The following is a 24,639-nucleotide window of genomic DNA, read 5'->3' on the forward strand; positions in this document are numbered from 1 at the left end:
ACTAGTGTGGAATGTGAGGATGTGACCGTTCACTTCCCAGTTTATGGCTGGCCTCTGCTGCTTAGCCGAAGGCCTTAGCCTAAGAACCAGGCCTCAGACTGTCACAGTAAGAGAAGGCCCTTACACAGACAGTGATTTTGATTCTTTCTTTTATACCTCTATAACTAGGTAAGTGATAAGAATACACCTAAATTCTTAAAGTATAGGCCTTTACAGACAGGCCTGAATATCTATATCCTAACAAGCCTCCTCCCCCGAGCGACACGGCTGCGGACGGGGCAAGGGAAGCGGAGCGGGCTGCTCCCAGCCCCCCACTAATTCCCCAGGCCACTCTGGGCCTGTGAGGCCCCCAAAAGTGGCCCCCCACAGCTCCTGCCTCCCAGACCCTGGGGGGGGGGGGGGGGAAGGCTTGGGGGGCTGAGTAGAACACCCAAATGGCTAGGGATGGCCCTGAAATATTACATTGCATATTTAAAAAAAAACAGAAGTATGCCCCTCCGTTAATTAAATCGCAGCTGTAGGCCACATGTACCAAAAACGTGAACTAAGGAAAAACTTCTGTTACTATAATTAAATATAGAAAGACTTCTAGTTTTCTCCAAGCTGCAGCTGGCCACCAGTGAGTAAAATATTTTCTCTCCCTCATGTGTATGCACGTGCATTATGAAGCTCATGATTCATGTTGGTGTGCGGCTACACTGCTTGGAACTCCATTGAAAGTCTGGAATTCTATATGGGTGCAATAATCTGCATGTGGAGTTCACAGTACAGGATTGGGACTTAAACATTATGGACATAACTTTGCTTAATTGCAATCTATATTATTCACAAATAGTTTATGGCTGAGATTTCAGTGAGATGTAACTACAGTAACTCCTCACTTAAAGTAGGGTTACCATATTTAAAAAATAAAAAAAGAGGACACTCCACGGGGCTCTGGCCCCGCCCCTTTCCCCACCCCAACTCCGCCCTTTCCCCACCCCAACTCCGCCTATTCCCCACCCCTTCCCCAAAGTCCCAGCCCTAACTCCCCCTCCTCCCTCCCAGTCACGCGAAAAGGGCTGCCCCAGCGCTACCGGCTTCATGGTTTGCTGGGCAGCCCCCAGATCCTGCGCCCCCGTCCAGCGCTTCCCCAGTGCAGCTGGAGCCCAGAAGGGGAAGCGCCCAGCCGGGGGCGCAGGGTCTGGAGGCTGCCCGGCAAACCGTGAAGCCGGTAGCACTCTGGCTTCGGACTGCCCCCATGCCTCCGGACCCTGCGCCCCCGGCTGGGCACTTCCCCTCCCGGGCTCCGGCTGCTCTGCTCCTCCCCTGACTCTTCAGCTCTGTTTAAGAGCCGAGCTGTCCAAGCGCTTTGGCTTTGGGCAGCCCCCATGCCTCCGGACCCTGCGCCGCCGGAGCAGAGCAGCTGGAGCCTGGGAGGGGAAGTGCCCGGCTGGTATTTTTCCCGGACATGTTCGGCTTTTTGGCAATTCCCCCTGGATGGGGGTTTGATTACCAAAAAGCCGGACATGTCCGGGAAAAAACGGACGTATGGTAACCCTAACTTAAAGTCGTCCCAGTTAACCTTATGTTGCTGATCAATTAGGGAACATGTTCGTTTAAAGTTGTGTAATGCTCCCTTCTAATGTCGTTTGGCAGCCGCCTGCTTTGTCTACTGCTTGCAGGAAGAGCAGCCCATTGCAGCTAGCTGGTGGGGGCTTGGAACCAGGGTGGACCGGCAGCCCCCTATCAGCTCCCCTCTCCCCTAAGTTCCCTGTTTAGCAGCTGCCCAGCAGGCTAGCAATTGCAACTGTCCCTCCCCCCACTGCAATGTGCTGCTCCTGCCCTCTGCCTTGGAGCTGCTCCTCGAGACTCCTGCTTGCTGGGGGGGGGAGAGGGAAGGAAGAGGGGGGCTAATGTTAGGGTGTCCCCCTCCCCCCTGGTCCTGCACCCCCCCCTTACCCCATCTTCCATAGAGCTGGGGAGGACACCAGGGCTCAGGAAGAAGGGAGCTTGCTGATCTAATTAACAAGGCAGTGTACTTAAAGGGGAAATGTGCATATCTCCCTCCTTTCTGCTGCCTTGTAGAGTGAGAGTGTTAACCCTTGAGGGCTCAGCCAGTTGCTAGTTCATCATTTAGCAGGAAGGGAAATATCCCACCCTCTGATTCCTCCACCTCAACCAAGCTTCACAATTATCATCACTGTGTACCAGTATTAAATTGTTTGTTTAATATAGTCTTTTGTCTGATTGAAAAAAAAATTCCTGGAACCTAACCCCCTCATTTACATTAATTTTTATGGGGAAATTGGATTCGCTTAACATCGTTTCGCTTAAAGTCACATTTTTCAGGAACATAACTACAATGTTAAGTGAGGAGTTACTGTATATGGGAAGTCTGAAGAAAGAATTAGTTTCAGAACTCTTGGGAGCTAAAGGAACTCAAAGAAATGTTAGAGACAAGCCAGTATTTGAAATCAGGATTTTTTTTTTAATGATCTGTAACTCAGTAACAGACCAACTTTCTTCACACTTTGCAGAAAAATTCTCCTTACCCTTCAGAGTCAATGTGGCCATACTCAGTATAAACCAGTTTTGTTACCTGAGGCCACAACCAAAAGTTTATAGTGGAATTTGGTTGTGATCTTAACTATAGTGGCTGCCAACTCAGCATAACAGTCTGTTCCTAATGGGCTGTTCAGGAGCATATTATCTACTTTTTTAAAAGAAAATTTTCAGTATTGCATCTGAAGTGCTTATGCTGATTTTTCTGGTTTTCTTTTCACAGTCTGATGTTTGGGCTCTGGGCTGTTGTGTTTATGAAATGGCCACACTGAAACATGCCTTCAACGCTAAAGACATGAACTCTTTAGTTTATCGAATTATTGAAGGAAAGGTAAAAACTGATCTAAAGTTGTTTTAGTTCAGTGAAAACATTTTGGAAATATGCTACAGTATGAAGACCCTTCTGATGTGGTTACTCAATCATGCAAAATCTGTATATTCAGACCTGTAGTCCCATCTTGTGTCTGGAACTTGAGATAACTGTTTTCAATCAAAAGTAAGAATTTCAACTCCAATTTGTTGGGTTAGTATAATTTTTTCCCCACGTGTGATGGGAACACTGCATCATCCTGTCCATTCTAATGTTTGGTGTGAGATGTGGGTACCTACTGATGTAATGGCAGATCCAGAAAGTAGTTTCTTTTTAAGGTATCACTAGAATTTTCTTATATTCACCTTGTGCAGCTAGTAGATTGGAGGAAATAAGTCACTTCGGCACTTTCGACTATAAAGTTCCCACTTTTAACATTATGCAAAGAATCTTCTCAGGGTATTTTCTTGTTTGACATATACAGCTGGATTACTTTAGCTCAATGTTAGTTCCTTATTTGGTTTGGCATGTTATAAAAACACATTTAAATCCTGATCTTCAGCTGTAATAAAAATGTTTTAAATAAACTGAAGATTCTCTGTGACTAAATTTTCATTTGCAAATCTTAGAAAGTACAACTGACCAGTTTTCAATACCTTGCTTTAAAAATTCTGAATCCAGCTTACCAGGGAATTAATTTTCTTATATGCAATCTTTTGTGTATATTGGCAATATTTTTTGGTTAGCTGATCATTAAGAAAAAAATTGTATAGAGTTCTTTCATTAAACTTTACACAAACCTCTGTTCAGTAAGATACTTAAGCACTTGGCCTATTGATGTCAGTGGGACTACTGCACTTAAAGTTAGGGATGTGTTTAAGTACCTAGCTGAATCCGAGCCCTAATGCTCAAATAATGCAGCAATTCCTGTAGGCAAATGTGTAAATGGTTTTTGTTTGCTGTACATTGATGTCATCATCAAAACAATCAGCTTCCTATTATGAACATTAGCAATCCATTCATTCTCATAATACGATGTATCCTTTCAATACAATTACAGCTGCCACCAATGCCAAAGGATTACAGTCCACAACTGGCAGAACTAATAAGAACTATGCTTAGCAAAAAGCCTGAAGAAAGACCCAATGTGAAAAGCATACTAAGGCAACCGTATATCAAGCGCCAAATCTCTCTGTTTTTGGAAGCCACAAAAGCGTAAGATAATTTTATATAGAACTATTAATAAAATAAATGTATTGGTTTGGGTAACAGATTGTTGAGCATAATGTTGTAATCACTGTTTTACAATTTGTTCCAGATTTCGGAGCTGGATGTTGAAGTTAGTTTTGCTGTGTGTAACTGCAGGGGATGGGGCAGAAAGGATCTTTTGAGATTGTTGAGGGAAGGAATTATTTGAGAACTATAACCAGAGACAACTAAGAGAGAAGATGGAAATTAGTCACATTAGGCCTATGTAGAAGGAAAGTGGATTTAAGTTTGGGATTGCATATTACCTTCAGAAAGTCAATCCTCCTATTGTTCATTCACTTTGGTGAGTGTTTGAAACCAGCCAGACAGAAAAGTCTTACCTGAATAAATGTTAGAAGTTGTATTTGGCTGCCCTAATTAGGAGCACTTAGCACTTAACTGCAATGAATCTAGTTTTTCTATAAAAAGAAATATTAACACCTTATTCTTAATGTATCCATTATTTGGGGGGGGAATTGCCATGTTGTTTGGTTCATGTCCACTGTTGATTTTAGTATATTATAACTTGTGAAAGATGGGAGAGTAGATTACTCATTAGAGTACGTGATTGGGACACCCCAGGTTTTCTTCATAGTTCTGGAACTGATGATCCTTAGGCAAGCTGGTTAACCTGTCTGTCTGTATTCTCCATCTGTAAAATGGTCGTGGTAATATTGACCTACTTAACAGAAAAGTTTTAAAATATTAATTAATCCTTACAACAATTAGATCCTCGAAAGGTAACTGCTATAAAGGGCAAAGTATTCTGGACATAGAGAATTTTAAAGTGATGTGCCACATAGATTGTTCCCTGATTAACAATCTTATTTGAAAATTAGAGGTTGTTCTTTTATTATTGACAACCGGAGAATCCCATTGTAATCCTCAATTTGATAAAGTTAAAAATCTAAGGTAGCTTGGCTGGAGTAATGGAGAAGACCTGGTTTTGGGAGTAATCTGGAGACTCTCAGCACTAATAAGGTTGAAGTCTCTTGCAGCTGTGAAACACTTGGATCGTGGGATGAAAGGAAGATAGCTGCATGAGCACTACCTTTCCACCAATGCACAGAGTAGAATTAGGGTATATCTACACAGCAATTCGACACCTGCAGCTGGCCCATGTCAGCTGACTCGAGCTCATTGGGCTGCGCGGGACTGTAGAATTTTGGTGTAGACTTTGGGCTCAGGCCGGAGCCTGGGTTCTGGGACCCTCCCCCTCACAGGGTCCCAGATCTTGGGCTCAAGCCTGAGCCCAAACATGCACAATGCAATTTGACAGCCCATGCCCCACGAGCCCGAGTCAGCTGAGATGGGCCAGCTGTGGGTTTTTAACTGCATTATAGACATACCCATAGGGTCTGTTCTGAAGGGTCTGTTTACTTCTCTTTCTGGCTGGAGGAAGAGCATCATGATTGCTTAAGAAGAGGGGGAAGTAGCTTTCAGATTGGGACATGTGAGAGCCTGTGGAGGCTGGTCTTCATTCAGTGCCAGACAATGAGAGAGAGAGAAAAGCTTGGATTATGGGAGCGAGGATGTTGAATAATGAGAGACGCACTCTCCCCAGTCGCTGTGTTTATCCCAGTTCATGCATCTCATATTTAAATAAAACAAAAACAGGACTGCTTCTCTCCTTCTGACCATTCTAGCATACACAGACCAGAGTGAGCTCACAAGTTGAGAGGAGATGATGGCAAAAATTAGAAACCATTCTGTGACATTTGAGAAAATTACAAATCATCTGGTTAATAAACTCTGTGCAAATTCCAAGTTCTACAGTAAATCTGTGATTAATTCTTGCACCGAATAGAAAAGTGAGATAAAGACAGACAATAAATCTGAAATATGGATGTGAAATGTATGTTGTCACTTGCGTTTCCTTATCAGTCTGTGTTAAGGCCACTTCATCATATCTAAAATCACCAAAAGACAAGTTCCTTTTGCTATTTGCTTGTTTTTAACTAGATGTTGGACAAAAAAGTTGAATATAAAATTTGTCATCAGATTTGGTTAATCACTTCATTACTCCCAGTTTTTGAGACATAATGGCAATAAACTTAATTGCCAAATATTTATTTTCCCACATGGATGAGCCTTATTGTCTTCTAGTTTGTACACTGTGCAGTCACTTACACCTATGCAAAGTGAATATAAATTACTACCAACTCAAGTAAAGTACCACTAACATTCTAACTTTGCACAGCTGAAAATGACTATACAGCAGTGGTCACCAACCAGTAGATCGTGATCAACTGGTCGATCCTGGAGCCTCTGACAGTTTATTGTGATGTCTGGCTGCTAAAAGTCCGGCAGCGCAGTGGGGCTAAGGCAGGCTCCCTGCCTGCCCCGGCCCCATGCCGCTCTCGGAATGGCTGGGGGGAAAAGGGGATGTCTCCATGTGCAAGCATCTCCCCTGCAGCTCCCATTTTCTAGGAATGGGGAGCTGCAGGGGCGGTGCTTGCAGGCAGGAACAGCACGCGGGGACCCCTGCCTTCCCCACCCAAGGGCTGCAGGGGTGTGCTGGCCACTTCCAGGTGCCATGTGTGGCAGGCAGGGAGCCTGCCTTAGCCCCTCTGCGCTGCCGACCGAGGTAAGTGCCGTCCTGTGGGAGCCCACACCCCGAGCCCCCTCCTGCACCCTGAATCCCCTGCCTTGAGCTTCCTCCTAGAGCCTGCACCCCAAGCCCCCTCCCTCTCCCCAACCCCCTACCCCAGGCTCAGCCTGGAGTCCCCTTCCATGCTCCGAACCCAGCCCAGAGCCTGCACCACCTCCCGAACCACAACTCCCTGCCCCAGCCTGGTGAAAGTGAGTGAGGGTGGGGGAGAGTGAACGACGGAGAGAGGTGGGATGGAGTGAGCGAGGCGGGGCCTCGGGGCAGTGCTGGAATAAATCCTGGGTTGCACTTAAAATCAAAAAGTGATCTTCTGCATAAAAAGGTTGGAGATCACTGTTATACAAGATACAAAGCAGAGAAAATCAAGCCCAGTGTTTAGCACTTCAGATAGAAACTCTGTAATCAGTGGAAATTTAAAATATTTTCTATAAAAGTGAAAGGGTTCTGTAGCTGGATGACATCTATTTAATAAAGTAGTCTAAACCACAACATCTTAAAGTCTTTGTCCTTAGACCCTTTGTCCTTTTTTTGTTGTTGCCATTTTCTTTAAAGAAAAACATCCAAAAATCATAAGAAAATATCTGATTCTACACCCAGAAGTGCTGCTTCTGTCATCTCAGTGAAGACTGGATCTAATAATGGAAACATCACACCCAAAAAACATCCCTCTGAGCAAGCCAGGAGAGATAGAGCTGTAAGTTACTTTTTTCCAAAGGATACATCTGTTTTTGTTTTAATATTTGTGTAAATATTCAGTGACATGATATAAAAATATATTTTGAAATGCTTTGTGTTTTCCTAATATATTTGTATTCAATAAAACTCTGTAAACTATATATAAAGGGGGAGAGGAGTTGTATTCATCTACAGTTGGAGCTAAGAAAATAGCCACAGATCAGTAAAACTAATTGCACTGGTCTTTACTGAAAGATACTCATGAAACATTATACTTAATCCTTATTCTGTGAAGCTGTCGTGGATTTTTTTAAACCTTACAGTTGCATTAACTTTTGCATGTGGCACAATCATGTGAATGCTGTGACACTGTGTACCCAGCAGAGTATCGAAAGTCACTGGACTAACAGAAATGCTAGCAAATGTTTAATGACAGGCAAATGTTGACAGTGAAAATGTTTGCTGCAGCTTGTGACTGGAAAATCAATTATATGTTTGAGGAAAATTGCTTGTTACCCGAGGTAAATACTTTACAGCAGTGGTTCCCAAACTTTAACAACCTGTGAACCTCTATCACTAAAATGTCAAGTCTCGTGAACCCCCTCCTAAAAATGAATATTTCCAGGGATTTTCTCCTTTACCTGAGTATAAATTATAAAAGTAGTGATCTTGGAAATATAAAATTTGTTTTTACGACATGCTTATTACACACTATTTATCATTACAGTATTTTTATTACACTATGAGAACAGCAACACTCTTCCAAGATCTCACTTTCGTAGCTTATATCACTTTGAATAAGCCTGTTATAAAACAAGGCTCCTATGTTTCATCAAGGAGTATCAGATGTGAAACAGCTTGAAGGTATTTAAGAAGCCAACTCAAAAAATTCCTCCTACACAAGCATGCAGGTCTTGAGCAGTCCAGGCAAACAACGCACATTACAACAAAGCTTAAACTTGTCCTTCATAATAATTTAAAAAACAATACTTGCTGCCTATTTAATTTTTAAAACAGCAAAAAATATCCACCTCCCTTTCCATTTCTTATAAGGAGTCTTGAAGTTTAAATGTCCTCAGTGTGATAGATGTGCTTGCTTTGATCTGCTTGGCTCTTGGAAGTCCAGGGGCTCTGGGCTGCTGGCCCCATGCTGCCCGGGGTTCCTAGGGACAGCTCTATCTGCCATTAGGAAATTTTCCCCCAAGAACCCCCTGTAACATTTCACAAACCCCCAGGGGTTCACGAACCCCAGTTTGGGAACCACTGCTTTACAGTGATCCAAATAGATTGAGTCACAAAGATTAATCACCTGCCCTCTGTTCATTTTCTGCACTGTTTGCCAGTTGGTGTTAGTTTTAATATTGAAGCCTTAAACATGTGATTTTAATACATTTTGGAGAGCTACTAGGAGAACCCGGTTTATCACTTGTGATCATAGGGGCAAAGTGGGTGCTTTGCTTATGGAATAGGCTGTGTTGACATCTGAAGTGCCAAGCTTCTCATCAGACTTAAAAGCTTATGAGAGTCTTTGTTATACCCCTTATTGATGCTTCCAAATAGTACTTGATTATGATTTTGTTTCACTATCACTTTATGTACTGTCTGGGTATGCAGGTGACTTCTTGCAGCATTTAAAATATTCCTCAGAGGGTAATTCCACTTCTGCTATTTTTTAATTTCAGAATGAAGAAAAACATTTAATCAAAGATCAAACTTTTGAAATTTATCCCTCAGAGAAACCAGCAGCTGTGCCTGAAAAAAATGCAAACAAGAATGAGAAGAACAGCACAGGAGTTTCCATAGCAACAATTAGCAAAGTGGATATTGATATTTTACTGTCTGAAAGGAGGAACTCTAAAAGTGATCACTTACTACAGGATAACAAAGCAAGGTGCTTAAGCATTCCTAGTGAAGTAGAATCTAAAATAACATCTAATGGCCCACAGACTAAGGAAGACCGACTACAGCAAAACTCAAAGCCAGGTTCTAGAACTGAAATTGTGGATTCTAAGCACTTTGCTGTTGATGTCGCAGATGAAGGAGATGACACTTTGAAACTCCTGCAGCCTGTCTCAAAGGACCGTAAGCAAAATGATGACCAGGTAATTATTTAACTCTTAAATGTGCTTGGTAAAAGGTTGAACTAGTGGATGGTTTATAGAAAGAACAAAGCTGAACGAATGTTACCTTTCAAAGTGGGGCACTTCTGATCAGGCTCTTGGGGTGCCGAAGCAGTTGGAACTGGGGATCAGGACCCCCTCGGGGTTGCGAGATTATTACATGGGGGGGTTGTGAGCTGTCACCCTCCACCCCAAACGCCGCTTTGCCTCCAGCATTTATAATGGTGTTAAATATATAAAAAAGTGTTTTTTAATTTATAAGGGGGGTCACACTCTGAGACTTGCTATGTGAAAAGGGTCACCAGTAAAAAAAGTTTGAGAGCCACTGAGTTAGAAGCCCTAGTATCCCTGCAGCACTGCTTCTGTATAAGACAAAGGCTGGGGCTCAAACCTTAAGTGTCTTTATTGTTCTTGCCTGGGATCAAAAATTGTCTGCTTCCAGTTGTAAAAGGACGAGGCAAGAAAATGTTCGGAGTTCCAAACGGACTACGCTTCTCTATCTCTTTCTGCCATGTTTAGCCCTAATTTGGGATGGGAATTGGAGGAAGAAGGAAGAGTATAATGGAAATGGAGTTAGAGAAGGTGCAGGATGGTGGAATGAAAATGTAGGGGAAGAAACTGAAGGGAAGGAGGAAGAGAGAGATGAAGAGATTTTAAAGGAAGACAGAAGGAGGGGAAAGGAAAATGTGTTTAATGGAGATGTGATTACTAAAGAGAAGAGTGAAGGAGTAAACAGGAAATGAGACTAACAGAAAAGAGAAGCCTTGCAACGGGGGAAAATGTTAAAGTATCCTGGCCCTCACTCCTTTCCGGCTTCCAGAGTGCCTCATTTGGGTGATTGGTGGATGCAGAAACATTGACCATTGCCCTTTCCCCTGCACTCTTCAGCATCTGTAGCCAAAATGATTCTCTTACATGAATGTGCTGGGGAAGCGGGTAAAGGGCTTCTTTGCCCTTGTCTCTCTCTAGTGCACATGCACAGGGCCAGCAATATTTTGGCTCTTAATGAAAGTATATTAAAGTAAAATACAGTTGATTTCCCTATTGTGTCTTATGCCTTGGATTTAAACTGTAGGTCTGTCCTGAATGTGCAGCTGTCATTTCCATTCAATCCTATATAAGGATATTGTTTTATTCACTTAGTGATTCACCAAGTTCTGTTCTAGAATGAGACTTTTAAAGCCTATCTTTCTTGCATTGCTAATATATATACACTTTACTAAGCTTGCTCTTATTTTAGTATGTTCATGAAAATGTAATAACTTCTCATTTCAGAGCTTCGACTCCACCGAGAAGCTTGTAGCATCGTTTGTTCCTGTCATAATTCAAGTAAGTGTTCTAGCATTATAGTTCTGCTTAGTTTGTTGGCTTTAAAATAGTTGTATTTCTTTAAAGGGAAATCTCAAATGATGTTGTCTGGAGACTATCTTTTCCCCTAGAATATTTGATTTTTTGGAGAAGGATTATTATTGCATTACAAATTGGTTTTCTGAAGTTGCTATTAGAATGGCGGAACATATCTGAAATTTTACTAACATGTATTTGTTGTAAAATACTAAAACTGTATATTGCAGTATTATGATAGAGACATAAACAAATTTCACAAATTCTGTACACTTATGGTTTCCTGTTCAACTAACATGCTAACTGTGATGGGGAGCATAATTTTGAATGTTCCAGCTTCAGTTTATTTAAAATGTTCACCTTGTTGCAATGTTAATGTAGTGTTTTTGGTTGTTTTTTTGGGGTGGTTTATTTTATTTATTGATTTTTTTTCCTGTCTGTAATTTAAAAGAAGAGATTGCAGTCATTTTTGCAGACTGACAACCAAATAGATGTTTATGTGGTTATGATTAAGATAAAATCCATAGCATTCCAAAAGGTTAAGTTGTCTTTGTCAATACAGTAACTCCTCACTTAACGTTGTAGTTATGTTCCTGAAAAATGTGACTTTAAGTGAAACGATGTTAAGCGAATCCAATTTCCCCATAAGAATTAATGTAAATGAGGGGGTTAGGTTCCAGGGAAATTTTTTTCACCAGACAAAAGACTACATACACTCTCTCTCTCTCTCATACTTACACTTTAATACTGGTACACAGTGATGATGATTGTGAAGCTTGGTTGAAGTGGAGGAGTCAGAGGATCGGATATTTCCCTTACTGCTAAATGATGAACTAGCAATTGGCTGAGCCCTCAAGGGTTAACTCTCTCACTCTACAAGGCAGCAGGAAGGGAGGGAGATATGCATGTTTCCCCTTTAAGTACACTGTCTTGTTAATTAGATCAGCAAGCTCCCTCCTTCCTGAGCCCTGGTGTGTCCCCCTTGCTCTATGGAAGATGGGATAAGCGGGGTGCAAGGGGAAGGGGGACACCCTGACATTAGCCCCCCCGTTCTTTCCCTCCCCTCCCGGCACAGCAAGCAGGAGTCTTGGGGAGCAGCTCCAAGGCAGAGGGCAGGAGCAGCACATTGCAGTGGGGGGAGGGACAGCTGCAATTGCTAGCCTGCTGGGCAGCTGCTAAACCGGGAATTTAGGGGAGCTGATGGGGGGGCTGCCGGTCCATCCTGGTTCCAAGCCCCTACCAGCTAGCTGCAATGGACTGCAGCTGCCAAACGACATTAGAAGGGAGCATTACATAACTTTAAACGAGCATGTTCCCTAATTGATCAGCAACGTAACCGGGATGACTTTTTAAGTGAGGAGTTACTGTATGTGCAAGAACAAGTCTATATTGGAATCAGGAGAAAACATGCCTAAAGATTAGAAAAATATTTTTACTTTTTAGGATGAAGCCTCTCATGGAAATCCAGAAGATGTTCAGGAAAAATTCACTTTTCACTTACAGCCTCATAGCTCTTTCTATGAACCTTCTCTCTCATGGCAGCGATGGCAGAAGAAAAGGGAGCTAGATGAAGTCTGTTCAGAGAAGGTGTAGATAAAAATTTATCTGACAATTTGATCTTTTAAATGGCAGTGTACTACTACCTTAGTTTTCTTCCCATCCTACAAAAAGATTGTAACAGTTTGTAGATCCTTTCCACTAGTTGAACCATCTCCAGTCTGTGTATAATCTCATTTCATACACATCCATAGAATTGCATTTATAACAAAATGGGTAACTCTGTGGGCCTTGGAAATACACTTTTGTGGGTGCCTTTTGTCCAAGGATCTCAAAGCACTGTATAATTTAGTAAACCTCTCAACACTCGGCGGTACAAAATTATAATCCTTCTAGGGGACATGAGCAAATTGAAGCCCAGAAAGATTACATGACATTATTATTATTATTATTATTATTATTATTACAGTAGTACCCAGAGACCCCCAGCCAAGACTGGATCCTTATTGTGGTTGGCACTGTACGGAACATATACACCTCTACCCAATATAACGCGAATTCGGATTAACGCGGTAAAGCAGCGCTCTTGGGTGGGGGGGCTGCGCACTCCGGTGGATTAAAGCAAGTTCGATATAATGCAGTTTCACCTATAATGCAGTAAGATTTTTTTGGCTCCCGAGGACAGCGTTATATCAGGGTAGAGGTGTAGTTAGAGACAGTCCCTATCCCCTGAGAGAGCTGACAGTGTAAATAGACAGACCAAGGATTGGAGGAAAAGGGTATGACATACAAGCATAGTGAACAATGTGGTGAGCTTCAAATGTCATTTTAGTTCCATGATTTTTTGTTGTTGTTTTTGCGTAGGGTTTTGTTGTGAGGGTGTTAGCTAAATGTAGACAGGGAATATAAGGAAGTTAGGGAAAAGTGGTTGTATGGGTGGGTGGTGGTGGGGGACAATAAGGCAATGGTAGAATTGTGAATAGGACCCAAGAGTCCTGACTCCCAGTCCTGGGTTGCTAGCTTGGTGTTTGCAGTTCTAGATTTCAAAGCATTTTAATTTGTTGAAAGAGGAAATGAGACTGTAATCACTTTCTAATTCTCTCTAAGCTCAGAGCAGTTGCTCCGCGGCCCTTACCTTCACTTCCTGATGTGAATGTGAAGACAACTTATAGCCCTGCAGATCAGCGTGGCACTGAAGTCACAGAGGCTGTAAACAGCTCTAAAAATAGTGAGAGCGCAATTTCAAAGGTTTGTTCTGAACATTTTATATGCATATTTATTTTTGTCATTTTCTTACTATTTCTTCTGAGTAGTTTGCTCCAAAAGCATGTGGGGTGGGGAAAAGAAATGTACAGAAGTTATCCTCTGTGATTAAATTTCTGTCTTGCATCTGATTGATCAGGTAGGAGGAAAGAAAGCCAGCTCCTCTTTCCCTTAATTGAAATAATGAGGCTGGAGGCTCCTGTCCTACAGGAATTAGGTTTGTTGATCAAGATCACCATGGAAAAATTAATACAATGCATGCTGAACTGTCTGAAAACTTTAGTTAGTAGCCATCTTTTCCAGGTGCATTTAGACAAAAGTTTTAATTTCAAATATAACAAAATGAAAAACCACCATGACTGCCACTATTAATATTGGTTTGATTTATTTAAAGGATCGACCGTTGTCTGCAAGAGAGAGGAGGAGGCTAAAACAATCACAAGAAAAGATGTTTCCTTCTGGTAACTTTGCATGCTAACTTTTCAACTGATGCAGTGGGATGGCTTTTCTTTGGAAACACTAATTTGCAATCTGGTCTTTAGTATTAACTTCCTCAAAAAATATGCAGTTGAAATGTAGCTTTGATGTTAATAGTTATTTAACACAACTTTTATTTTTCTAATGCTCATTCAGTGGTTGTAATGGTGGCAATGTGATGTTTCCACAAGAAATGCACTTTTCAGCTAGAAGCCTGTGTTTTTTGTTGGCTAGTTTATGTCTGACCCTGATAGTATGCTTGGAGGACATACTAAAATGCTTCACTGTTATCAGTGCCCAGTTTGCAAAACAAGATGAAAAGGATCAGAATTAGTTGACAAAAATGAATTTGGTCTTGTTCATGTCACTATCACAAAGCTACTGTACAAATGGTATTAGGGGCAGTCTGCTTGAGAGGCCCAGGACTGGAATAGCAGGTGGTGGTGAATGTCATCATTTAAGTGCATTGGCAAAGCTTTGTGGAGAGACCCAGGTCAGGAATGGAATAGCAAGGGATGGTGAAAGCCAGAATTAAGAGTCCTTGGTAGAGCAGTATGGGGAATTAACAGAGCATACACCTACATTCTGATAGACTTTAGTTTCTCCCTTGTACATACTCAAAATAAACGTTGTAAAAATGTCATCCTTCTAGTGCCTGCGGCAAGACGAGCATCACATAGTGCGGTAGTTGAAGCAAAATCACTTGCGGAAAATCTTGTTAAAGTTACTCAGACCTCGTCAGATCCCAGTATTTCTCAGGTAAACTGGGGTCATCTGCTTTTGAAATATTTAAATGCAGACCAAATTTGAGTAGAAAAATAAACAAAAAGAGCTTGTATTTACAAAATATAACATGCTGTAGTACACGTAGAGGAACCTCCTGGCCAATAAAAATGCATGGCTATTCTGAAGCTGTTACTGCAAAAGACATTGGGTACAATAAACACCAATAACTCACCTTTTAACTCAGTTTTTATATTTGGTAAGATCAGTTTCTAATTCAGGTCAATTCACTCAGCAGAGGCAAATAACTGAATGAGTCAGTTAGCCTCTCTGAAGTATTGTTATGGCTTATTGAATGGATAACCATAACTGGGGAGAAGCTCGCCCTGCCACTTCCTCAACTATACTTTGACAGTGGATAAATAATTTCACTTGCTGTGAGTTGCAAAATACCCTGAGGTTTGTTCATTCATGTAGTCTGATTGGCTTATCTGATAAATTTACTTAAAACAAATGTTATGGAACCGATGCTGTGAAAAGAAAAAAATACACAATTGAAGAGAATTAGTAAAAAAAAAAAAAAAAAAAAAAAAATTAAATGAAAAAACTGCCATTTGAGTGGGCACACTGAAAATCAAATATCAATAAAACAATCTTCCAACAATCATTTTCAAGCCAGTTGGTTACTTGGAATACTTAATATTGTTTGTTTACTGGGATTTGAAGATTATTTTTCAATTTGTAGTCCTATTGGCTAATGCATAAAGTTATGTGCTGACAAAAGTAGTAATTGTTAAATCAAATTCTCAAACTTTTTACAATGGAAGTGATTAATTTTCATTAACATCTTCATTGCATAATTCATATATAGCTTTAGTAAGATCACAAATGTATTTTACTACACAAAGTAGAAGTTTCTTTAAAGGCACGCTTCTAAACTTGAAAGAGGTCCAACAAAGATACTTAAGTGCCAGACTTTCATAGTGTGACTTCTGTTTGTTCATGTAACTCTCCTCACCCCAACCATTTGCAGGTACAGTCTTTTTGCATGCTAGTGTCTGTGCAAATAAGTACTACATGCAAAAACCCCATCTGCGCACACAAATCAAGGACAGATGGGTTTAGTGCATATAAATTATATTTACATATGCTAGTGATGTGCAGTTTTTTGCATGCTGTCCTCAGGATTGAACACACAAAATTTGAGAGGGCCAAATGGAGAGTGGTTTGAAGCACCATGGAAAATTTTGGGGGACATTGGAGAATAAATAGAAAAATAGATTTCAAAGTATTTATATATTTACAGTTTATTTTTATAAAGACTGATACGTTGTAGTCTAAGAACAATGGTTCTTTAAAATATTGTAGTCATTAGTAAGTCATTAACTGAGAATTGACCAACATAATGAGCATAATGTAGAAAAATCTCATTCCATGGGCAAGTTACTGATGGAGAAGTAAGGGAGGTGTCATCTGATTAGTAAAAATCTACAAAGTCATAATTTCAGTGGTGTCGCCCTTTGCAGTATGGCAGAGGAACTCTCTATTCTCTGCCCTGGCTTCCTGGTCCAGGTTCTCTGGTGGATGAAATGTTGATAGTACTGTATCATTGGAAGTGGGTTGAGTTGGATATCATTTAAAAGCCCTTTCTCCCACAAACAAAGTGGTAACAAGCATGACAAACCTAGAACAATTAAGTAGATAAATATTTGAGAAAATATTTTAAAATCAACTTTTTTTTTATTAACTCACAGATGCATTGAAGACATTGACCTTTGTCGATCGTAGGGAAGTTATCCTTGGTGTGTAGGACTGAAAACATTTATTCACTGAAGTCATCATCAGTGTCATCTCTGTCTAGGGCACCAATTCTAGACCTGCTGTCACACTGACCATCTTCTGTGCCACATTAGCACATCTCTACAAGGCAGGGTGCTGGCCAAACATTTGCAGGGTGGTGAGCATCTGGTTTTTGCACACAAGCATTTGATTAGCTGAAGGATGGATTTAGGATCGCATGGTATTTCACAGAACTGCTGTGATCAGTCCGTCTTCCAAGACTCATCCATGCCCAGTAGGGGAATGTAGTTTTGGGTGTGTTTGAACATCTTGGAACCACTCCATTGCTTGATAACACTGCTCTACAGCCAAAATGCTTCTGAAATAAATGTAGTCAAACTTTACTAATTCTGGGTCACTGAGAACGAAAATGATGCTTAAAATTGTTGATTGGCTCTAGTTTTCAAGATATGCTATTGGGTCAGTATATACGACCCTTGACTTGGGAATGGCGGAAGATAAGTGAGTCATAAAGGGAAGGGATCTCAATTTAAACCAGAAATGACTAAAATACATCTTTGACTGGATCTATGAATAAATCTATGACTGGGTTTGGACAGTACTTGCTTTTTAGGCAAAACAATGAATGATGCAATCTGAAGCTGGTATTGCGTCATACATGATATGAATTGCATCATGTTATTCCTAGAAGTCATGGATGATGCAGTCATAACGAAGCTTACATAACTCTGCTGAACAAATTGCCCTATATCCGCTCTAGAAATCATACAGTGTCTTGCTCTCTTATTTGTCAATGTTTGATTTTGCAAAGGGACACATTTCTGTTTAGCCAAAGTGAGCAGAGATGCCTCGTACTTGTGTGAACATTGCAGATAACTTCTATGTTTGTGGTGAAGTGACTTTTGCATCACAAAAGCGCAGTATAACCTCTATGGTTAAGAAAGCCTATTACCTTTATTTTGGCTGCAAAATTGGAGATCAGGACAAGAGGTGGGCCCCACACATATGCTGCAACACTTGTGCAACAAATCTTCGCCAGTGGTTGAACAGGAAAAGGAAATCTGCCTTTTGCAGTGCCAATGATTTGGAGAGAGCCAACAAATCATACCAGCAATTGTTACTTCTGCATGGTGCCTCCAGTTGGGAAAGGTGTGTCAAAGAAGAAAAAGTGGACTGTGCATTATCCAAACATTCCATCAGCTAAACGCCCAGTACCCCATGGAGAAGGATTGCCGGTTCCTGATGCACCAGAATCATTCTCATTTGAGTCAGACAAGGAAGAGGAAGAGGATGAAACTTCTGGTCCTGAACCATCAATGTCACAGGACCCACATTTTCTCCCATCCTCCTCCTCTGAACCACACCTCATAACACAAGGTGAACTGAATGACCTTATCAGGGATTTGGAACTACCCAAGAGTAAGGCAGAGCTGTTGGGCTCCAGACTACAGCAGTGGAATCTCCTGGCAGGTGATGTTAGGGTTTCCATGTTCCGTGACCGTCAAAAGGATCTTGTCCCATTCTTCTTCATGGAAGGTGATCTTGTAGCCTGCAACAACATCGATGGTGTGATGGCAGCCCTCAGTATCGTTCACGATCCAGATGAATGGAGACTGTTCATTGATTCATCGAAGACGAGTCTTAAAGCTGTTTTACTGCATAATGGCAATGTTTTGCCATCAATTCCAGTTGGTCATGCAGTCCATATGAAGGAAACCTATGACAACATGAAACAACTTTTGAGGTGCCTGAACTATGACCAACATCAGTGGCAGCTTTGTGGCGATTTGAAGGTTGTTGCTCTCTTGCTTGGTCTGCAGACTGGATACACAAAGTACTGCTGTTTTCTCTGTGAATGGGATAGTCGTGGAAGAGATTCCCACTACATCAAGAAAGATTGGCCACTCCGACAGTCATTGGAGCCTGGGAGGAAAAGTGTTCCGCATCCACCACTTGTTGAATCAAGGAAGATTTTGTTACCACCCTTAAACATCAAGCTGGGTCTGATGAAGAACTTTGTCAAGGCCATTAACAAAACACAAGCAGCTTTCAAGTACCTCCGTGGAAAATTTCCAAGGTTAAGTGAAGCTAAGATAAAGGAAGGTGTCTTTGTTGGTCCTCAGATTCGTGACCTTCTTCGAGATGATGCATTTGACCATGCACTGCGTGACAAGGAAAAGATGGCATGGAAAGCCTTCCAGTTAGTGGCAATAAATTTTCTCGGAAACAACAAGGCAGACAACTACAGGTTGTTGGTGGAAAACCTCCTCAAGGCATACAAAAGCCTTGGTTGCAACATGTCACTAAAGATACATTTTTTGCACTCTTCTAGATTTTTTCCCACCGAACTGCGGAGCAGTGAGCGACTAGCACGGCAAGCGATTTCACCAGGACATTGCAACAATGGAGAAACGTTATCAGGGCAAATGGAGCCCATCAATGCTTGCAGACTATTGCTGGACAGTGACAAGAGATGCTCCATTTAATGAATACAAGAGACAAGCCAAGAAGCGCCGAGTAGACACTGAATAGGACTAAACTATGTCCAGAATAGTTTTTTGTCTTTTGTTTCATAATAAATTTTATTTATATAACCCTTTTGCTGATTTTTAAAGTGTTACATAAACAGGACAGGTGAAATATTATCATGTAAAGCAACCATAAACACATGAAAAGACCTAGGTTTACAATTTATGATTAAAACTCTACTATCTGCACAATATACATAGACCTAAAATATAAAAACTTAAATATCTTAAAACAACTGATTGGCTACTGTTTCTATTGTCATATTTGAATTCAGCACATCAAAATAGCACATTTTATCTCTGAAGCAGATGACTTCTCAAAAATTGTAGACCAGTGTAATTTGCCCTCTTGCCAGGAGGTATAAATGCACACCAGGTCAATGGCAGTTTTTCTCTGTTTCTTGGAAAACAGCCACCAGTGTAGCTCTGAAAGTGTCATAATGTTGGTCTTCAAATGGTAAGCTCGCCATATGAATGTGTCCAGTGCATTTATGACCTCATCAGTGACTGTATCAACCGTTCCAAGCACCTTCAGAGTGAGGAGAGAGTCTTCAGAGGCTGAACCAAATACAATAGTGTCATATCCTGAAAGGACATGGAAATCTTGCTGTGCAGTGGCTTTTAATGGTCCAAGTGATAGGAACACGTCTCTGAGGGATATACAACAATTCTGTTCCCCAGCAGAATCTTGAGGAAGTCTTCGGTAGTGTCTCTCAGAGCTCTGGAACATCTGTCTAATGCCAAAATGCAGAGTTTAGTAGCACCTCTCCCCGCGGCATTGATGATATGCAAGATAATTTTAGTGTTGGCTTCCTTATGGTAACTAAGAAGAAACTCCACTGAACAGTGTGAGGCAGCAGCTTCATTATACCATGCAATGATGAAATTGTCTCAGTAGTTCTTCGCATGAGTGCTTTTCCTGCAGGGTATGTGGTTAATTCATACTTCATGTGAGTATGAGACAGTAGCTTCTTCATTATGACATTGGAGATGTTCATGGAGTCAATGATTTTTGTATCGCAGGGATTCTCAAACTTCATTGCACCACGACCCCCTTCTGACAACAAAAATTATGACGGGACCCCAGCAGGGGGAGGATCGAAGCCTGAGCCTGCCCAAGCCCCACCACCTGACGGGGCGAGTGGGCAAAGCCAAAGCCCCATCTTCCCCGGCCGGGGTGGCCAAAGCCCAAGGGCTTCAGCCCCAGGCAGGGGACCTGTAACCTGAGCCCTGCTGCCCAGGACTGAAGCCCTCGAGCTTGGGCTTTGACCCTGGGCCCCAGCAAGTCTAAGCCAGCCCTGGCAACCCCATTAAAATGGAGTCACAACCCACTTTGGGGTCCCGACCCACAGTTTGAGAACCACTGTGGTATCGGATAGGTGCAGTGCCATGGAGCCACTTCTTTCTGGTAGTATTTTTAATTGATTCCTGTGTATATGTCAAACACAAGGTGGATTTCATCATAGGTCTAATATTTACTCTGTAGCCTCATAATGAAGTGTTCAGCCAAATCTTGGCAAGTGTTAAGTTTCTGGTTTTTCAAGAGCTTGTACCTCAGCCATACCATCTATGATTGTTATACTCAAAGGGGTCTGCTGGCATAAGGTATTGGTTGTCATATTGTCAGTAGGTCCTGTTTTAGGAAGACTATGCAAGATGTGCATTAGTTTGCTTATCACCTGATACACGTGCACTGTTCCATCACATTTGAACATCGATTGTACTTTCTTAGAGTACTTTCCCAAACACTCATGTAAATCAACAATATGCTGAGATCTGGACATAACCAGGAGATGAGTGAACAGTGACCCTGCGGTTAGCTCTAGAATAGTCTCTGCCGTCTTCACTCTGACTCTCTTTGCATTTGAGCACAGCTTTAGTCTGTTCTTGATTGGAGCCCATAGATTAATGGAGCCTTGGATAATTCTTTGGGTTTTGCAGGCTTCATACAAGTCATGACCCAAAGTATCCATTGGACTGACATCTTCAGCTATCTCATCACTGAAGACTGATTTTTGTCATTATATTAATGAGCTCTGGAGTGTCATATGCAAATAGGTTGCCAGTAAGCTCATCCTGTAGCTTTAAAATTGTCCCTGCTTGGCATATAACCGCACCTAATGAGTTTAGATGGAGCTTGGTTATTTCTGGGGAAGTCCATCCCAGCCATGCGTAAGTGTTCTGGAGTTGTTAGGAAAATCCAGGAAAAAGCATTTAGATGCTGTGTTATGACCACCAACTACCTGCTCTCTTCCCCACCCCCACCAATGACTTTCATTGCTCTGTTTTCGTGTCCTAGGCCTTCATCTGAACCAAGTGCACAGAAGGGAACTGGCAACACCACCAAGAGTTGTTTAACCACATCCTCCATGGTGGTATTCTCCAAAGATTCAGCTGCTAGTTGATCAAGACCAAAGTAAAAACAAGGATTTTGTAATAATTACTTTGGGATTGTAATTAATGATACTTAACTGTATGCATACTATTCACGGGTGGATTCCAGTAATTTCTAGCTGAATGCTGACATCTTAAGCAATGCTTCATTACAAGTATTTTGGCATAATAAAGCTGATAATCAATACCAGTGAACCGCTTTTTTTGCCAATGATAGCAAATCAACTTGAAGCGCTCCCTTCATTTATAGTAATCTAACATTTAAAAACATTAATAGGGGATATCATGTTCTGAGCATTAACTGGTAACACAGTACAGTTAGTCAAGGGCCACAGTTTAACTTTGAGGGCTGCATGTTTGATATGCCTGTCTTAAAGTATAATTTTAAAAATGTTGATTTTAAATATTTTCTCTAATATGTATCTGCATAATTGTTCTAGGTTTGTCATGTTTGGTATCGTATTCATGGGAGAAAGGGATTTTGAATAATATCCAACTTGACCAATTTCCAACAACATTGTACTATCAACATTTCCACCAACTGGAGGACCTGGGACTGGGAGACAGTGGGGTGGGGGGTGAATTCCCCCCCCCACACACACACACCATGCCACAGAGGGTGACACCACTGAAATTATGATTCTGTAGATTTTTTTTAAATCAAATGACACCTGCTTTACCTTTCTATCATAAATTTTCCAGTGGAATTACACATGGTCCTAGACTTAAACATGGCACAAATTGTCCGACTCTGTAACACACTTGGCAAAGCATTCAGTGTAGGTTGAAATAGCACAGGTGAGGTTTAACGGTAGTTAAATGAGCATATGATGATGGTGTATGTGCTTTAACTATCTACTTTTGACTCTTGGACTTAATACTTAAAAGCCCCTTGTATTTACTTATAAAGTTAAATTGTAAAAATGTGTTTGTTGAAGCTTATTTTGTCACATACTTCAAAGAATCCATGCTTATAGTACAAACTATTGATTAAATAAAATGTCTAATTCTACAAAATAATTATTTTTTTGTCATCTATAACAGAAAAAAAAATTAATCCATTGTCTGTCTGATGACGAGCTAAGCTCTTCCACAAGCTCCACAGATAAGTCAGATGGAGATTCCAAGGAAGGGTAAGTGTTTTCTTACTTGCATACAGACATTCAGTAGTCACTGACACTGCAAATAAGTACCTTATTGTGCTTTAACTTGATGTGGAAAACTGTGTGTAGAAATGTGTTTCCAACGATGATGCATAGTGGTGTTATGATGAGCTGCACAGTAAATGAATCAGATACCTTTTGTTTGTTGCTCTTTTGTGACACACAGTTCTTTATCTACTGTGTTTAACTTCTTTATGTGTGGCTGCTATGCCTCTAAGTGCTGGCATGAATGCTTTCCAGGAAATTGATCTTCCAGCATCAAGGAGAGGAGCTAATGTGTCAGGAAGCACTGAGAACTATTACTTGGAAAGTTGCTAGCATGGTTTTCCTGACATTGTGGGCTCAGCTGAAGTATTTATCTAGGATCTTGTCTACATTTGGCATCTTTCTTAAAATGGTCCTCCACTGTACTTCCAGTGGTGGTAATGCTAGTGTAGATTGGATGTTGGTGGCTGGCTGGGTTCTTAAACTTTGTTGTTAAGACCTGCTTGGTGCAGAAGTTATATGAAATGATGCTAAAAGCTCTTATGCCTTGTTGCATTGCTACCACCACCAATGGATCTGCATAGCAACAAGAATTTAACAGAGTACATAACAGGGCCTGCTTAGATCACAAGATTATGGAAAGTCTTCATTAACTGCAAAATGGAGATTGGGATTGAATTAGATTTTTTTTCCTTTTCTAGAAAAAGCAATACAAATGAAATGAATGATTTAGTACAGCTAATGACTCAGACACTGAAAATGGATTCTAAAGAGAACTGTGAACACCCTTCAACCCTAACCCCTGCATCAGAGTTCAAGCTTCATAGGAAATACAGAGACACTCTGATCCTACATGGAAAAGTATCTAATGAACCAGAGAAATTCAAATTTGAAGAATTTCCTTCAGGTCTGTAGCTCTGTTAATGCTTTAAAATAGTGGTTCTTATACTGTGGTCTGTGGACCACCAGTGGTTTGCAGAGCACTTGCTTGTGGTCCACAGGAAGCTGGCTAGTTACATGGGGCTGTTCTCCTTTCCTCTGTTAATCACATGAAAGCGGCTAAAATTAATTACATTTTTAATATCCCTTTTCCACTTAAGTAATTGCTGTAGTTGCCACAGGGATGATGTTTGTTTGACAGTTGGAGGGGAGGTGCTCCATCTAATTGTGAATGGAAGAGAAGGTGGTCCATGAGGTAATCTATCAATATGTGACCGACACTATGAAGGTCTAAAATAACCATTTAAGATCTAAAATCATAAAAAATTGTAGATACCAATGTCTTAAAATACAACTTTAAAACTTCCAAATAATTTAGTTGCTGTAAAGCTTTGCAGATCACCTTTAAGGCTTAATCTTTAAATGGGACTCAACTCAGCATCTAAAAACCTGGGGCTTTGTGCAGATGCAGGAGTCACTTGCAGAGATCCCATCACAGAATGGGGTCCTTATTTTGCAGGTACAAGTAGTACTCTTAATTTTGCAACAATGCAGGTAAATCAACTTTTGAAATTCAGCCTTCACAAGAGGTCATATTCTGAAATGCTGCTCTAAAAATGGCATCTTAAGGTTTGTTTTTGACTTTCAGAGTAACTGTGCACTGGAATAAAAGATCTGTGACATGGCTGTGGGTGGCCCAGGTCGGCTGGCCCAGGCTCGTGTTGCAGGGCTAAAAATTGCAGTGTAGATGTTCTGGCTTGGACTGGAGCCCAGGTTCTGGGTTCATCCTCTTTCCTCACCACCCCTTGCAGGGTCCCAGAGCTCGAGCTCAGTTGCAAGTCAAAAGCTGGATGGAAAAAAATCAGCTTGGAATCTGAAAGTCTCAAACTGTTCTTCCTGGCTCATGTGTTGTAAGTAACAAGGATTCTAGTTGATTCTCTTCTGGTGATTGAGAAAGCAGAATTGAATCAAGATAACTCTCCCTTAGTTATGGCAGTTCTGCGAAGATAACAGGAGT

The 24,639-nt window shown here is 41.2% G+C and overlaps 1 protein-coding gene across 5 annotated transcripts in view; it reads left to right on the top strand.

Annotated features, from left to right (window-relative positions):
• NEK4 (NIMA related kinase 4) overlaps positions 1–24,639 on the top strand; it is a 41,147-nt gene that overhangs the window by 7,806 nt on the left and 8,702 nt on the right. For 2 of the 5 annotated variants that reach the window (XM_054034875.1, XM_054034876.1), the window contains exons 4-14: positions 2,768–2,875; positions 3,915–4,069; positions 7,266–7,407; positions 9,071–9,490; positions 10,784–10,837; positions 12,296–12,439; positions 13,457–13,597; positions 14,007–14,073; positions 14,742–14,848; positions 22,579–22,667; positions 23,384–23,589. In XM_054034875.1, coding sequence (XP_053890850.1) covers positions 2,768–2,875; positions 3,915–4,069; positions 7,266–7,407; positions 9,071–9,490; positions 10,784–10,837; positions 12,296–12,439; positions 13,457–13,597; positions 14,007–14,073; positions 14,742–14,848; positions 22,579–22,667; positions 23,384–23,589 — 1,633 coding nt within the window. The remainder of the gene's footprint in view (positions 1–2,767; positions 2,876–3,914; positions 4,070–7,265; positions 7,408–9,070; positions 9,491–10,783; positions 10,838–12,295; positions 12,440–13,456; positions 13,598–14,006; positions 14,074–14,741; positions 14,849–22,578; positions 22,668–23,383; positions 23,590–24,639) is intronic. The other 3 variants (XM_054034877.1, XM_054034879.1, XM_054034878.1) reach the window with 3 other exon arrangements.

Source organism: Malaclemys terrapin, chromosome 7 (assembly GCF_027887155.1).
Source record: "Malaclemys terrapin pileata isolate rMalTer1 chromosome 7, rMalTer1.hap1, whole genome shotgun sequence".
In the NCBI taxonomy this organism is placed as follows: Eukaryota; Metazoa; Chordata; order Testudines; family Emydidae; genus Malaclemys; species Malaclemys terrapin.